Here is a 15,437-nt window from a genome sequence, read left to right as displayed (position 1 = left end):
TTCACCTTGTGAGTCAGTTCTGAAGCATACTTTTCCCTTAACTAAAGGGAAAATTACACTCAGTTTATAATTTTCTAAGATCACTCAACATAATCAGCCATCTGTCTCAAAGTGCAAACGTGTCAATAGTCAGGAACTGATACAGACAGGTACCTGGCTGAATTATGCCTTGCTTCATCAAGGTCAGGTTCAGCTGGCTAGTCTACAGGGAAACTCGCCATCAGCTACTGGGCAAGAGAGAGAGGTCTTTCCCTTGCGGGAGGTGGTGGCTCCTCAAGGTGAGGCTGGACAGGATGCAGTGGCGCTCAGGCAGATTCCCAAGTGATGGATCTAAACAGAAAATTAAATGTTTCTGCCCTTATCTCCAACGCTTGTTTTGAGCCACAGCACTAGCAAAGGTGGATTTCCACCAGACTCGGCTTCAGTGGAACTGGCATTTGAGTTGCTCCTAAGGAAAAAAAGTAACAAAACCCCCTAATAAACCTTCCCCCAAAGTAGTCATCACCAGAGTTAGCAACCTTATGTTAGCAGAACTCAAATTACAAGTAACTGGAAGGGAGTCCTCCATCCACAGGTACCAACACCAACAGAAAGCAGCCTTTCTATAAATAAAAAGCGTCATAGTGAAGTTAGAAGTGACAAAGATCTGTTTGACCAATGTGGGTGTTTCTTTTTCCCCCCATTCATGAATGAACTTAAAAGACCACATAAAAATACTTGGGACACTTCCATTTAACAGAGTACTTTCAACCATAAATAGACAGTTTCCCTTCTAAACGAATATATTTCTGAATAGCCTAGAATTGCTACACAAAGCAGCATAATTCATTTGAAGCAGATATTTTCATATAAAGAGTCTGGCCGCAGATGGGGGTAATGGTGTTCAACAGGAAAGCGTAATATGGTGTTGCAGGAAAAAAAGTTAAAAGTAGCAGATGAATTAACGGTACAGCTGTCAGCTCAGGAGTGTGATTTTAGTTTTGTTGTCAAAACAGCTCTATGGTTTCAACACCCCACCCCGAACAGATGTATTTTTTGGGGTGTGAAAATGCATTACACTGGCACAGGTTATTCCTTCTAACCAGGGCGAGGCTGTATATCATTGTATGCACCTTATACAGGTAAAGCTGCATCCATTTGGGAGGGAAATGTCTGCGATTAGCTCTGTAGGTGATCAGTGCTGGAACAGCATATATGGGCAAATAACGCCTTTGCTATGATGCTTTTTGAATGGTACAATATATGAGACCACCCCACAGTTTACTGCATGAATTATTTATTTTGGTAATGACTGCTCACTAATCACGACAGCCTTTTTGTCTGGTTGTTTTGGGGCTCTGCACTGTTGCTGAATTATTTAGTGCCTCTTGTGTGGTCCACTCTAACATAGCACACAGTCACAGTATACTACATTTTTATGCAGTTTTGAGAAGTAATGGAATTTAAGTTCTTCCACCAACAGGAAAAAATCAGGTTGCTATGTAATTTCTCACTGCATGTTTTTTTCCCTATAAACTTCATTTGAAACAGTTGAAGATCTCTGTTTAAATGTGTTAAGTGCAATAAATTTCAAAGGGGAAGGAAATTTGTGCTAAGTAACCCAATTGATACTTGATTTAAAGGAACTTCCATTGAGAAGAGGACAATCCCTTTGGAACAGTCTGGCTTTTTAAAGTTCTGCTTATGCATTTAAGGCACCAGAATTATTTCTCTCACAAAGTTTAACAGCAACCTGATACTGAAAACAATATTGCCAAAATTGTAAAATTTCACTCAGTTTTCCATGCACTAAAGATTAAAATAGCCTCTGTAAAAGATATATATATATATTTTATATATATATATTTATATATGAAAACTCTTATGTACAATTGTATCAAATACTTTTCTCTTTACAGAATAATCCCTTGCATTTATGTGCTTCATATGCAAGTCAACTTTTGAACGCTTCATACTTCTCAGGGAAGTTTTAAACTATGTACAAACAGATGACGCTCGAACAGGAGTTTGTTCCCCATACAAGCTTGTTTCTCATACCTCAGTTGTTTGCCTTTGACAGGTCATCAGTTCAAGATTTGAGGTAGAAGTAAGTAGCCTATATACTCTGTGCAAAAAAAATTAAAAAAAATAATAGCGTGTTTGTTAATTTGCACATGGCAGTCTGTCCTTTCAGTCCAGCGATCTGTTCGGTGGCTTCAACTCATGAACGGAGTCGCACGGCTGGGGTGTGTAGCCGTTGGACAGGAAAGCTTGTTTCACTTCTGCTTCGCTCTGCAAATCCAGTAGTGTTGGGGAAATTTCAGGAAGCACGTTCAGTTGCTTTAATGACCCTCCTGCCGGTGAAGCTCTCACCAAATTAAGGTTGTTAAGCTCTGGAGGCTTTGCTACTGCTTGTGAAGAGCCTGCAAGAAACCAAAGAGCCAGCGTGGTTAGTTGATGCTCAGCCTGCCAGCGCTCCCCCATAAAACCAACCCTGCCACTATCACTCATGCCCTTGAGCCAGTTAAAAAAGCTGATGGGAGAAAACAGGGCTCTGATATAACCCAAACGGTACTGTATTACAGCTGGGGAGAAACACACATCCCCAAGGAAACACATACCATGTTGGTCTGCAAGCAGCGGGCTGGTCGTGCTCGCAGGTCTTATTCTGTCGTGGTTGCTGGGGTAGAGGGTCCCGTCTGTTTCCATCCTCTTGCTGCTGGCAATCCCGTTGCACGGCTGAGGATGAAGAAGGCTGGTGCCTGCACCCCTCTTCCTATTTCGTTCCTTGCTGCTCAGTGCGTTTGGGTAGGTATTATCCATAGTCTTAAGGCTCTCGGAGTAGTACTCCGACTCCTTGGGGTAAATGTGGACGTTCATGCTGTCCGTGCTGCCACTACAGTCCGTGCACACAACTGGCAGGCCATAGCCTTTACGGGAGGAAGAGAAAACAGCAACAAATGAAGATTAACCAGCTGGAAGTTGTCAGCACTGAAACATACAACTTGCGGAAGGAAAAGGCAGCTGTTTAGTTCATCTGCCCCTCGGCAGTGTGGGAATCTCTCTCACCAAATAATATGGACATTGCTCAGTTTTACACAGGGCTAGTAAATACCTGCGTTTTTCAGAACTCTGTAGCTATCACTAAAGGTAGTTCCAATTAATAGGTTTAGTAGGGTTTTGTTGGGGTGTGGTTTGTTTGTTTGTTTGTTTTACTCCAAAGAAGTTGTGACTTTCTTTTTTTTTTAAATAAACTGTGCATTTATTTCCTTTTTCAGCCTTTCTAGTTAGGGTGGAAATAGAAAGTGGAACTTTCCTGTACCTGCTTTAAAATACCAAGTTACCTTTCTTATTTTTGCACTGCTGCTTTACAGGGATCACTGTCAACTCATATTGTTATCTCATGATATGTTATTACTAGTAGTGGTAATAACAGATGAGCAGAATTCAAAGCAGCAAGCAGGAAGGAGTTTCTAAATGTTGAAAGTTAATTTCCTTAGTGCAGTCAACAACTTTGCATTATTAAACTTTACAGTTTCTCCTGGAGAGAACATTAGTTTCACTGGCTGGTTTTCTGTGGATGTTACAATACAGCATGAGAAAAGAAACCACACTCTAAATATAGAAAAGTATGAGTGTAACACCCAAGAAACTGGCAAAGAGCAGAGGCAGGTGTAGTGCCCAAAACAACCTTTAAATTTTGAAAATTAAAAAAAGCTGAGCTTTGCAGTTGACAGCCCCTTTGAAGAGCATGAAAAATTTTAACACCTTCAGTTTGAAAGTGCTGTCACATTTTAGGAATAGCTGAAATCAAAATACCGATCAGCCAGCTGCAAGCAATGGCTATCGTGAGCTTTCGTCTGCCTCTTTCTGACAGTTCCTTGAATTCAAACTATCCAAGCTTGATAGAGGATCAAAACAAGGAGGAGAAAGTAGATTTGCTGTGCTCACACCTGAGAATCATTCTGGGCTTTTTACCCCCTGAATTTCTTGTTTTAATACTGTCTCTGACTTGGAGGGCTTTCTGATCTGTACAAACACGAAATACCTTTCCAGATTAATGGGTTTTGTACCTGTCTTATCTGGAACAAGCATTCCATCAGCCATGTCTTCAGTTTTCCAAGTGTCTTTATTATAGCCGATACACAGCTTTGGCTGTCTACAACCGACAGTGGGAGCTTCAACATCTGGACACCTTCCAGCATCAGTCTGACACATACCTGTAACAAACGAACCATCTGGCTAAAGATTACAACCATCTGCTCTCAGTTAAATGACTTCTTAGTCTTATTTCTACCGTAAAAGCTGCAAAAAGGGAGAAAAAATAGCAATGGAGATAATAGATAATTTTAAGCTAATGTTTAACAGAATAAATGCTGTACAATCTCAGGAGAATCTTAGTTCGGAACACTTAACTTTTCCTTCCTAACATGCGGTGTTCAAATACTGTAGAATCCCAGCATTTAATTTCTAAGCCTGAAGGCAAGGACAGGCAATGCTAATGTATCTTCTAGTAGAGCTTAACTATGGGTAACTCTGGTGCCAAAGAACTAATCCAAAATTAGCAAAAAAACAGTCCTTAGGGCCTGACTGAGCAGCTTCTGAAGCAGTCTGCTTGTATGAACACTGTTATTACTGGGAGAGGATAGCTTCGTGAAGTGAAAGACAGATCCTTGTTCTGCATAAATGCAGTAGCTAGAGAATTACATTATGAAGATCTTTCAGATAACTCATAACAAGCACAGAAGTACTTTGTACTGTGATTTCTCCCTCCTCATAGCAAGTTCAGATACAGCATTACAGAAAAAATAATTAAACCTGTTCTCACCGTTGCTGTCTATGTGCCCGTTAGGCTGTTGGTTATCTACTCGGACGACTGTTTCCTGCCGGTCAGAAAGAGTCCCTTGTGAAGACAAGTAGCTTGGCACATCAGGAGGCACAATAGTCTCATCTAGAGCAATGGGAGCAGAGAAATGTCAGTTCCTAGCAGGATAGAAAGGCTTCTGTTTTCAAAGGCAGGAAAATCCCATTTTCAAGAGGGATTTGGGACTAGATCTGCAACTGGTATTCTCTGTAGATGCAATGGGAACTGAACTGCCTAAATACTCCATTCTCCTCAGAAGCCTCACTCCTGATTGTTCAAAGCTTAAAGATGTGAGATACAGTGCTGATAAAGCCATTTTGGGTGTTTGCATTTGGCATGGTCAGTACAAGGTAGGTGGAGGTGGAACTGTTTCTTCGGAACAAGTAAATCCTTCCTTTTCCCCTGAAATTCAGAGTACCTCATTTGACTCAAGTCCTCTGTCTCCCAAAGTCATGAGTAAAAGACTTCTGGAGAACAGGGTCTTCGATTGACTTAAGCAGGCAAGTACGTCTGAGCCCCTTAGCTGTCCTTGGCCTTCTCCATTTTATATCAGGCAATTTCAGTTTCCCCCGTCATACAAACAAACTCAATTATGCTAGGCATGAAGCCCCTAGGTTTTCAGGACTGGAAAAAAGGGGGAGAAAAACCCCACTTACACATCACACTGGTCATATGGTATCCAAGACTTCATGCCTAGCCCATGTCTTTAAAATCCTATGTTGTACTATATGTACAGCTAAGGGTAATATAGGAAGGCTGCAAATCCCAGCAGGGTGACAAGCCTTAGGCTGGTTCCTCCATACTTCTGTTCAGAGATTGTATAATGTTGAGGGCAGAAGAGTTTATTCTCACTGCAACACTTATTTCAGTACCAAATTATCCCCTTTGAAGATCAGCAGGAAGAAATAAACACTGCTGCTTCCCCTAAAAAGTGAGGGATGCCCCTCATCAGCAGGGCTACAACACCTCTTACAGGCAACACGGAAAAAGGGATTCCAGCTTCAAAGTCTAATTTTTCTATGTTTTGAATACAAAGTCTTTGAAAATACAGATTCCCAAGAAGTAAGACAGGTTCCCAGCATCACGGACATAATCCAGACTGTCTCAAGAGTTATCATTTATGGTCATGGAAAATCAAAGTAGCAAAGCAATGGGTGAAACTACTGCCAAGTAGAAAAGACCTTTCTGAAGAGCCAGCCAAGGGTAGAGATGCAGCTCTGAACATGCTTCAACAGCAAGTGAAAGCTAGTTCCAGCTTTGTGAGCCAAGAGAACCACTGAGATAAGCCAACTGCTTTTCCAGTGTGATTGTGTGGCTACCTGACGTGCTGATTCAGACTCAGTGGGAAGTCTGACAGCACAAAAGGTTAGAGAAAGCCTTAGCAGGAGACTAGAGCTACCTGTGTTGGTGACACTGTATTCTTCACTCTTCTTCCTGGTTTGGTAGATGATGCAGACCCAGACCAGAGAAGTCAGCACGATGCTACACACCACGGCAATGGTGATGATCCCCACAGTGGTACGGTCCTTCCTACAGCCAAGAGACTGTAAGATGCTCACATGGCTGTGTGCGCGCTCTGTCCCCAGGGTGTTGGACATTTCACAGGTGTATTTCCCAGCATCCTCCAAGACAACGTTCCTAACGATCAGCAGCTGGTTGCCAGAGGTAAAGTGATGCCTTTCTGTCACGATCAGGGGCTGGTCACCTTTCAGCCAGGTAATGCGGGGAGGTGGACTCCCTGTGGCTTTGCACTGAAGAGCCACAGTCTCACCTACAGACACTACATGGTCTTCCAGTGGATGAATCAAAGATGGTGTCTCTGCAGGAGAATAAACACAGAAATTAATTATTGGGGACAGTGTAACAACAGATTTATTTTAACAGTATTGAACGTAACTGATGTTCCTGCAGACAAATACACAGCAATGCACTATGCAGCCATGTGCCCAGGAGCACGGCAGCTGCAGACCACAACAGATCTAACAATCATAAGCAAGGCCTTCCCATAACCAGTTGGTGTTAGTGTTCCCAACAAAGAAACCCCCGAGGACAAGGGGCAACGGCTGACACACATGAATTATTTCATAGGGCAAGAGAGATGGAGTGCAATTTCCTTTTGAAGTAACTTTCCCAGGCAGACAACAGGGTGGTTGGAGGGGCTTCCTTGGCACAAGAGGAAATGCGACTCACGGCTCCTTCTTTTAATTAGCAGGGTATTTTTCATTAGTTACAGTGTAAAACAATGAAACAAGACTAATGCAGAGCACTGCCTCTTTGTCCCTTTTCTGTATCTGCAACTGCTGAAAAGCTTGAACAGCAATCCCTTCCAGTTCCCACTTCCAGACCACTTGGTCTCTCAGGGGCACTAAACGCATCTTACCCAGTACAGTCAGGGTGGCATTTGCAAGCACAGACCCTGCAGAGTTCTGTGCCGTGCAGCTGTAGACACCCATGTCTTCTATCTTCACATCCGTAATGAAGAAGACATCGTCGTCAGGCATGACGTGCATACGACGTTCTCGGGCCGCAGGGAAGTCCGTGCCCCCATCTTTCTGCCAGGCAATTTGTGGGGTGGGGTGTCCTTCAGCTGCACACTCCAGCCGTGCCGTTGTCCCTGTCCGGCTGGTGATGTCGTGGGGCGTTTTGATAAATGAGGGCAACACTGATAAAGAAAAACAAGAAAAAGGTATGAGCAATTCCATGGGGAAAACACCATCTTCTGGGCAGTTCTGTTTTCCTTCCTAGGCAGGAGATGGATACGGTAATGACCCATAGGCAAGAGGATGGCAAGCTGCTTTTGCATGATGTATCTAAACTGCTGGGGACTAACCCTGCATTTCTGCAGCACATACCTGCCTGCAGTGTCCAAGACACCCCTCCACTCAGGATCATTAGAGCTGGGATCAAAGCTAATTTTCTTCTGCAATTAACCTGGAAACAAACCCCATTACCTCTCCTACAGAGAGCTTTCAATCACTCTTGTCCCTTTTCTTTGTATCCTTTTGTATTTTCATTTGCCCATTTCATTGGGCAAAGACTCTTACCGGAACAGCCAAAGAGAGGCAGCTAAAGCCGTTAAGTACGTGCTGAAGTGCTTGGCTGGATGGCAGCCATCACAAGCCTGGCATGTGCTCCTCACATGGCATTTCTCAGCATCCACTGAGATGCAAGCAGCTGGTGTGAAGAGGTTAGGAGCTCCATACCATCAGGAACAGACCCTCAGGAATCACTGCCTGCCAAAAGTGGGTCCCAGAGAATTGTACCAGCTCAGGCTGAGGAAAGGAATGAGGAAGCAGCTTTCTACTCACCGTTAACAGTGAGTCGGGCCTTGTTGGAATAGGTAGAGCCAAAGTGGTTGGTGATGATACACTGGTAACGCCCTTCATGGGCGAAGGTGACATGCCGGAGGTGCAGAATGGTGGTGTGCTCCATCACCTCGCCATCCTTTGCCCGCACGTGGGGAGAGTTCTCGATCTCAGCATTGTGCAGCATCTCATTGTCTTTCTTCCATGCAGACATCATGGGGGAGCTGCTACTGCTGGCGGCCGAGCAAGTGAAACGGATGTCCTTCCCAAGGACGGCCACTGTTGTCTCAGGCTGGATAATGATCTGTGGCTTGGGGAAATCATCTAAGAGAAAACAGCAGGCATAGTTAGTTCTGGACTATGAGGAAAGACTAGAGCAAGCAAAGAGATGCAATGAGAAATGAGTAGTGCATAAGTGAAAGACATTACTGCACATCTGCTTTTACATCCACTGTTGTCTACACCAGGAAAGCAGCTTGCTCTTGCAAAGCACTCCACCATCGAGACTAGCTCTACAGTGCAGATGTGCCACGCACAACTCCACTGAGTGGCTGCTCTAAGCTAGGACTCTCATTCCTCTGGCTCCTTCTGCAATCAGTGGACTGAGACGGTCACTTAGTGACCTCAAACACCTATAAGATGCCTAGCTCTCTTCACCAATGTAGCTGAACCTCAGAAAGACACTATGGTCTAAAGAAAATATCCTTCCTTGTACAACCCATTCATGAAGAGCAATACCGAACTTAAAACTTCACCTCCAGGCCTGCATTAGCATGAAGCAGGAGGGGAGAGCAGGAGGACGGACGCTTAAAGGGCTGCAAATGCCACCTCTAGGGATAAAAGCTCATGAGCAAGGCGACTGCAGCACGCACTGTCAAAGCAGAAGCAGCTGTATTTGCCTGTCACCCGTCTGGGGTGGAAAGCTTTACACACTCTCTCTCTGCCCTGAAGACTGTTGGTTTTAGCAAGGTTCCAAGCAGATTCATTTATTAGATTTCTACAAATGGTGTAATTTAATATTTGACTAAGGTTTAATTAAACAGACAGGCCTCTGGAACCAGGAGTACTAGTGCCTGGAGGACTTGGCAGGCACCGGAGAAGCAAAGCTGTCTTCACTTTGTGATGTTGCTGTGGGGATGGAGCCTTCATGATCTCTTCTTCCAGATGAACGCAGCAAGCCTCCCAGACTGCCTCAGACAGAGGCCACCTAGGCAGAGCCCTACCACTCTGGGATCGAGAGGGACATGGCACAGCAGCTGGAACAAAGCTTTTTCTCAGCATTCAATGCAAGTCATGCATTCAAGTTAGTTAAACAGTGTTTTCAAAAGCTCATTTTTCCTTCATCAAACAGGCATGTGCAGCTCCACCCAGGATCCACACTGGTTGGCTCCACAGCACAGCATTTGGCTCACCAAACCAGGCCTTTATTTTGCCCAAAAGCTGGATGCATGAGCAGCATCACTTTGGCCTCCTCTGATCATTTACATTTCATTTCTTTACGAGAGGTAGTAGATGTTCGTGTGTGCTGGGTATTAAGTAAAGCTGCTTTGCAACCACAGCTCAGGTGCAGAGTCAACTGCAGAGTTTGGGTGGGAGAACAGCAGTAGGTGCTGTTTAGTAGAAAAAACAACCATAGGACAAACAAAGATTATAATGCAACTGTTAGCTGCCGGTTGGTTCATGTGTAATGCTTTACTGGCCCAAAAACTGGAGCTGTGATGGAAAGATTCTCCTCTGCTTTTTTTTAACCCTTTGTTATTTCCAAGAGGGAGAAAAGATAAGTGAAGAACACAAAGCCACAGAAGAAGATCAGAATGCTGCAGAGTAAAAAAAATTAATAGCTGCAGTCTTGGTAGTATCAAACCGAGAGGACTGGGGAAGTCTCTGTGCAGCCCCATTTGGAACTGGAACAAGCATTAGTCCCTTTCTGATTTAATACTCAGGGAGCCCTGTAAGGAATACACTAGATGCAAGCAATGCACTGTGTGGTTTTGGTGGGAAATAAATTGTAGCCAGTGACAAATTTTTAAAATGCAGGCTTGGGCTTCCTTTGATCCCACTGAGTAACAAAACAAAACAGAAACCCTCTCATAATAACATGTTAGTAGTCAAAGAAAATGTTTCCCAAGTGAGTCCTACCCTTCATACAACCTCAAAACACACAGGCAAGACTTACCACACACAAAACTTTCTGGCACGATGGCAAAAATGCTCTTGCTTTTTAATGACTCAGGATGGGCGCAGGTGGCCACCACAAAGGATTGCAGCTCTTTCTCAACTAACCACTGGGGCAACCATTTCAGCTGGCAATCGCAGAGGAAGCTGTCGCTGTTTATGTGGCTGCAGGGAAACAAAACCAACAAGAGCCTGCTGTGAGTCCTGCAAGGAGAGAAGGCTGGAAAGCTCACAGCCCTTTCGTGTTAGACACATTCCTCCTTTCCTACCAGCATGAGTGGAAGGAAAAAAAGGACTGCAGGGCTGTCCTTGAGGCACTAATGATGTTAAATACATAACACATTTAAACAGCATTTCATCTCCACATAGAGCAACCCACTCCTGTACTCCACTGACACTCCCTAGCACCTTATATTTATTAACCAACTTCCAGAGTGATTGCCAGGAACGGACGAGCAATGCTGTCCCTGGCTTAAGTGAGAGAAACCGAGGCAGATCATCTACAAAGGAGACACGCAGTGGAGGCACAAGTCAACAGTACAGCCCGTCCTGCTCCCACTTCTCATATCTCATTACCACACATGCTCCTTCTCTGCCTCTGTGGTTTGAGCATCTTTGGTGGGACTGGATTCAGGACTTAATTACTGAACAGTGAGAGGATGCCAAGTTCCCGCTGTAAGACCTTTAGTTCCCTCAGTGGCCAACACCAAAGGAGTAAGTGCAGAGGCCCCTGCCTGCCTTCTGTAAGGTACCTGTTTGCACACCAGCATCACCAGGGATAAGAGGTGTAGCTGATGATGTGTTTACTGATTAACAGAAGCAGCGGAAGAGAAATGACCAAAGACGTTTGTGTAAACCCAATACAAACAGTGACTAGTTTGGAAAGCAAAACACAAAAACATATCTCAGCATCTTAACAGTAACTTAGCACCTTCTGTTAAGAAAAGAGCTGTGAAAAAGGAGCAAATAAAAGGAGAGACTCAGGATTTTTTTTAAATATTCGGGGCCAAATTGTGGCTCAGCATAGCTCTGAGGCCAGTGGAGAACTGCAAGTTTACACCAACAGGGAATTCAGACTTTGGTCTGGTTTGGTCCAAGATCCTAGCAAAACCCAGTCTGATCCCTCAAATCGAATGTGAGGGTGCCTCAGAGACTGGGAAAATGGCCCAGGACAGAGAAGTCCTGTCCTGCAATACTGCAAGTTGTGCAAGAGCAGGATACCAAGAGCACAGCAGAATCCCAACTCCAGCACTGTGTTGTAAGAAGATGTGAATCTCCTCTCATTTTTCTATCTGATAACCTCAGGAAATCCTGAAGTCTGAAACTAGCCAGGAAAGGGGAAAAGAAAGAAATGGACTGGAGAGGGAGGGAATGAGAGAACACAGGGATCTGATTTTCCAAAGTTGTCCACTTGGCTGTCCTAGAAAGATGTGTAGCCCCCTAATACATGTGATGGCATAAACACTGTTGGCTAGCTGGGACAGGTCAGAGAGGCCCTTAGTATTTAAGACTTCAGTACAATGCATTCTGCATGTGTATGTCCTCTATCTGAAAGCCACCTTCTCCATGGTATAAAGGTTCCTTCACAATATCTAGGTCCCACAAGCTCTTCTCTAATAAGATCAATCTTTCACCTCCATTTTGTTTCAAGAGCCGGTGCAGAAGATAAGGTGGTTAAACAAACAACGGACATGCAACGTTTATCTTATTCATTCTCCAGTATTAAATGGTATTAAATATCATTGCTAACAGCGACCATCCGATTCCCATTTCCAACATCAGGAAGAAGAATCTGAACCTGCCCAAATACCAAGTAAGTGATTTCTTGTTCCACAGATATTGCACTACTCCAGAGTGTAGCAATGCACTGACAGTGGATTAAATATTTATGGAGAAGAAGAGAAAAGGAAACCAGCCAAGACTGGAAACAGTGTCTGATAACAGTACAGAGCCCCAGCCTGGAGCACAAGCAGCAGCTCTGATAACACATCCGTATTTTTACTCCAGAAGGCTGGATGACAAGTGGATCCAGTTCAAATGGTGCTTGTTGCTGAAATGTCAGTACTGTATGTGAATCCTAAACATAGGTAGAGCAAAGGAGCAGATGGGCCACTGGGAATTAAATCAGTGGCAGCGTGAGAAGGAGAGATGGCTAACAGGACCAGGGCTGGACTTCCTGAGCGGAGATGAATAATTGCACAGATGCGAACCTGCTGGAAGAACCTGTTCCGATGATCTAATTTCACTCACTATTAAATGCAAGATGTTCCTGTGACATCTACTCGTGTAAAAATACCCTGCAGAGGAGGACAGAAGGGAGGAGGAAATAAATGAGTGATAATGCGAATAACACCCCACTGGAAACAATGTGCTGCTTCTTATGTCCAGGACAAAAAGGATCCCTGCCTCTTTAATGGTGTGTACAGTCCAATTACTTACAGCTGCCGCAGGCTCTTCATCTTAGCAAAAGCGTCTGCTTGAATTGAGCGTATGGCGTTATCCCCAAGGTTCCTGCAGAACACAACCAAAGGCAATGTGAACAAAAGGGATGCTATGGCCATGACGAAGTCTCTCCATATTTAAGCAATGACTCCAGTAGCAGGTGATTTGGTAGCTCCTTGTTAAGGCCATATCCACTTGTGGCTCATAGAAATGGCTTTCCACAAAACACTTTAATATCGAGTAAGTATTGCTGAACAATAGTCAACCAGCAAAAATTATGGGAGTAAATCACTAAGTCATTCCATATCCCATCTTCTCACTACACTTTCTGAGTCTCAGCTACCTCCATTATCCATAGCTCAGAAATTCCTCAGTCCCCTCGATAACCAAAGATAGTCAGGAATGTCATATCCCAGGCTAGAACTTGAGCAAACATAAAGAAAGCAAATACTTGCACTAAATGGCATCTGAGAAGTTATTTGAAAGTGACTTTGAGAGGATACTATAGTTGTTCGAAAAACGTTGCAATCCAAAAGAAGGTATTCTTAAAAGCTTCCCTCACAACTATTGCTAATTAAAAAATTCACTTGTCCTCTGAAAGAAAACAGTGTCAGATTGAGGGCTTAAGTTTACTAAGTGAAGCATAGGACAGACAAGCACTGCTTGAAGAGGAAAATCTCAGTAGAGCATTAATAAGGGAACCTTTATCTGGGAACGTACCCCTGCAGTCAGGCAGCCCCAACCCTTCAGTATGCTCTCAATGGTCATGACATTTCATACAATCAACAGCCAATAAAACATCTACAGCAAAATCACATATACTTTAACTTGTCTTAATTCAGAAAGGAAGTTATTCATGAATCACTGCTGGAGTCATCAGCCTTGGGACACAGAAAAAAAATTACATAGTGGCAGCCAAAATTTACTTCTTGCAAATCGCTCTAAGGCAGTTGTGCTGAATGGGGATGTTCGGTGCCTGCATCGTAAGCAGTCATTTGCAACATGTGTCACTGCCAGAGCCTAGATTTAGGAGGAAGTTGGGGCAAGGGAGGAGGAGAGGGGGCTACATCTGAAATAGCATATTTTCATTGCTAACAGCCTGCAAAGAAGCAATGTGCAAGTCAAGGCGATACTTATCCAAGAACAAATCAAAAAATTAAGAGCATGCAGATTTGCCATATGTTCTATAACTTTGTTCCTGGCACAAAAAAAGGCCAAAGTTGAAGCGGACTTATAACGAGAAGGAAGCAGGTGGCCCCCACAAATGGACTGGCTTCTCAGTTTACAAAGACACTATTAAATTGCTAGCAGATCTCTCAAGCAGCTACTTTTGGCAGACCCCCCCTTCCCAAACTCTGAGGCATGGTGGGTTACTCACAGGTGCTCCAGGGCCTCCAACCCTGAGAACGCTTTCTTGGCCACCGACTTTATCTTGTTTCCAAACAGAGTTCTGCAGTTTCCAAACATCCAGTGCCAGATAAACAGAAAGAAAATGGGGAGAGGGGGGGCAGAAAAAGAAGGAACACAATTAATGTGGCTTTATCTGATATACGCTCTCAGTGTAAGTCCCAGGAAATCTGAACTGCATGGAGATTAAGAGGGCTGAAGAACACTCGCTTTCCTGCTCCTGAAATTAAATCCTTTTATCTGTATTCGAATTTAATAGCGATGACAGCACAAAAGGGAATGTGCCATATCATGTAAAAAGGCAGGTTTGCTCCAGTGCTTGGAAACCAGCTTGCTGAGTAACACAGGGTCCCCTCTATTCTTTGCAGGCTGGCTGTGGACAGGATTAAGTGCAATGACAGTTTAACAAGATTTTGGTCTCTCCCTGCAACACTTTTCATTTCTGACTTCTTCCCAGATAGTAAGAGAGTGGTAATTTATTCACTGCTGCTTGGCCTGAACAGACATCCACACACAAGGGCTGAGGGCTGTCTCTCAGCTGCACGTTTATACAGCAGCTAACTGAAGAGACTGCTGACTTCCTTCCTTGGCTTATTATAAATACAACAGCAAAGTAATATAATGCAATAAATGATAGCCAAGTGGTAATTTCAAGGGGCAAAAGGAAGAAGAGAAAAGGTAATGTACAGCACTGAGGAGCATGCTTGCTTGCATCTGTGACCAGAGAGCATTCCTCTGAATCAGCAGACAGTGCTACACAGTGGCAAGATGGGGGACTATCAGCAGGCAACAGCCAGCTGGAGCGATCGCGGCCCAGCTGCTATCTGCAAAGTAACAGTTCTCTATAAATATTGACCAGTGGTGACTGGCCAGGGGCAGGGTTCATGCAAAATGGATAGTCTCCTCAGCTGTTTTAATAAAACATCAACCAATGTCATTAATTAGGCAATACTTTCCTTCCCCAGGTTCTCTCTGTCTAAGGTTTATCTTCCAGGTGCATCTTTTATCACCGTCTGCTTCATATGGTGTCTAATGCAAGTCATCACTAACACCTCAGGTAAAATCTGGCACATACGGTGCTGCATTTGATTGAGTTTCCCTTGAGATTTTTCCTTCAATATACGGTGTAACCTATATTTACACCCTAAAAAAGCCCTAAAACTATGATGGTCCCTCTGCTTGCTACCGGCTGGGGAAAGGAGGCTGGGGTACAAGATGGAGCATGTGCAGCCATTATACGAGCAAATACATTTGCAGGAGCCTGT

At 44.0% G+C, this 15,437-nt stretch overlaps 2 protein-coding genes across 5 annotated transcripts in view; one reads left to right on the top strand and one right to left on the bottom strand.

Annotated features, from left to right (window-relative positions):
- SLC25A26 (solute carrier family 25 member 26) overlaps positions 1 to 2,034 on the top strand; it is a 94,589-nt gene extending 92,555 nt beyond the window's left edge. The window contains exon 11 of the transcript XR_012044556.1: positions 1,899 to 2,034. The gene's annotated coding sequence lies outside the window, so the exon portion shown is untranslated. The remainder of the gene's footprint in view (positions 1 to 1,898) is intronic.
- Positions 2,035 to 2,162: 128 nt separating this feature from the next.
- Positions 2,163 to 15,437, bottom strand: part of LRIG1 (leucine rich repeats and immunoglobulin like domains 1) — a 93,301-nt gene continuing 80,026 nt past the window's right edge. The window contains exons 10-19 of one of the 4 annotated variants that reach the window (XM_072875751.1): positions 14,144 to 14,215; positions 12,763 to 12,834; positions 10,325 to 10,488; positions 8,152 to 8,472; positions 7,224 to 7,505; positions 6,243 to 6,662; positions 4,808 to 4,930; positions 4,053 to 4,217; positions 2,601 to 2,909; positions 2,163 to 2,402 (exon numbers count right to left, since the gene is read on the bottom strand). In XM_072875751.1, coding sequence (XP_072731852.1) covers positions 2,170 to 2,402; positions 2,601 to 2,909; positions 4,053 to 4,217; positions 4,808 to 4,930; positions 6,243 to 6,662; positions 7,224 to 7,505; positions 8,152 to 8,472; positions 10,325 to 10,488; positions 12,763 to 12,834; positions 14,144 to 14,215 — 2,161 coding nt within the window. In that variant the 3' untranslated portion in view covers positions 2,163 to 2,169. The remainder of the gene's footprint in view (positions 2,403 to 2,600; positions 2,910 to 4,052; positions 4,218 to 4,807; positions 4,931 to 6,242; positions 6,663 to 7,223; positions 7,506 to 8,151; positions 8,473 to 10,324; positions 10,489 to 12,762; positions 12,835 to 14,143; positions 14,216 to 15,437) is intronic. The other 3 variants (XM_072875752.1, XM_072875753.1, XM_072875754.1) reach the window with 3 other exon arrangements.

The sequence above is a fragment of the Ciconia boyciana genome, chromosome 11 (genome assembly GCF_034638445.1).
Source record: "Ciconia boyciana chromosome 11, ASM3463844v1, whole genome shotgun sequence".
In the NCBI taxonomy this organism is placed as follows: Eukaryota; Metazoa; Chordata; class Aves; order Ciconiiformes; family Ciconiidae; genus Ciconia; species Ciconia boyciana.
This window is presented reverse-complemented; position numbering and strand designations above follow the sequence as displayed.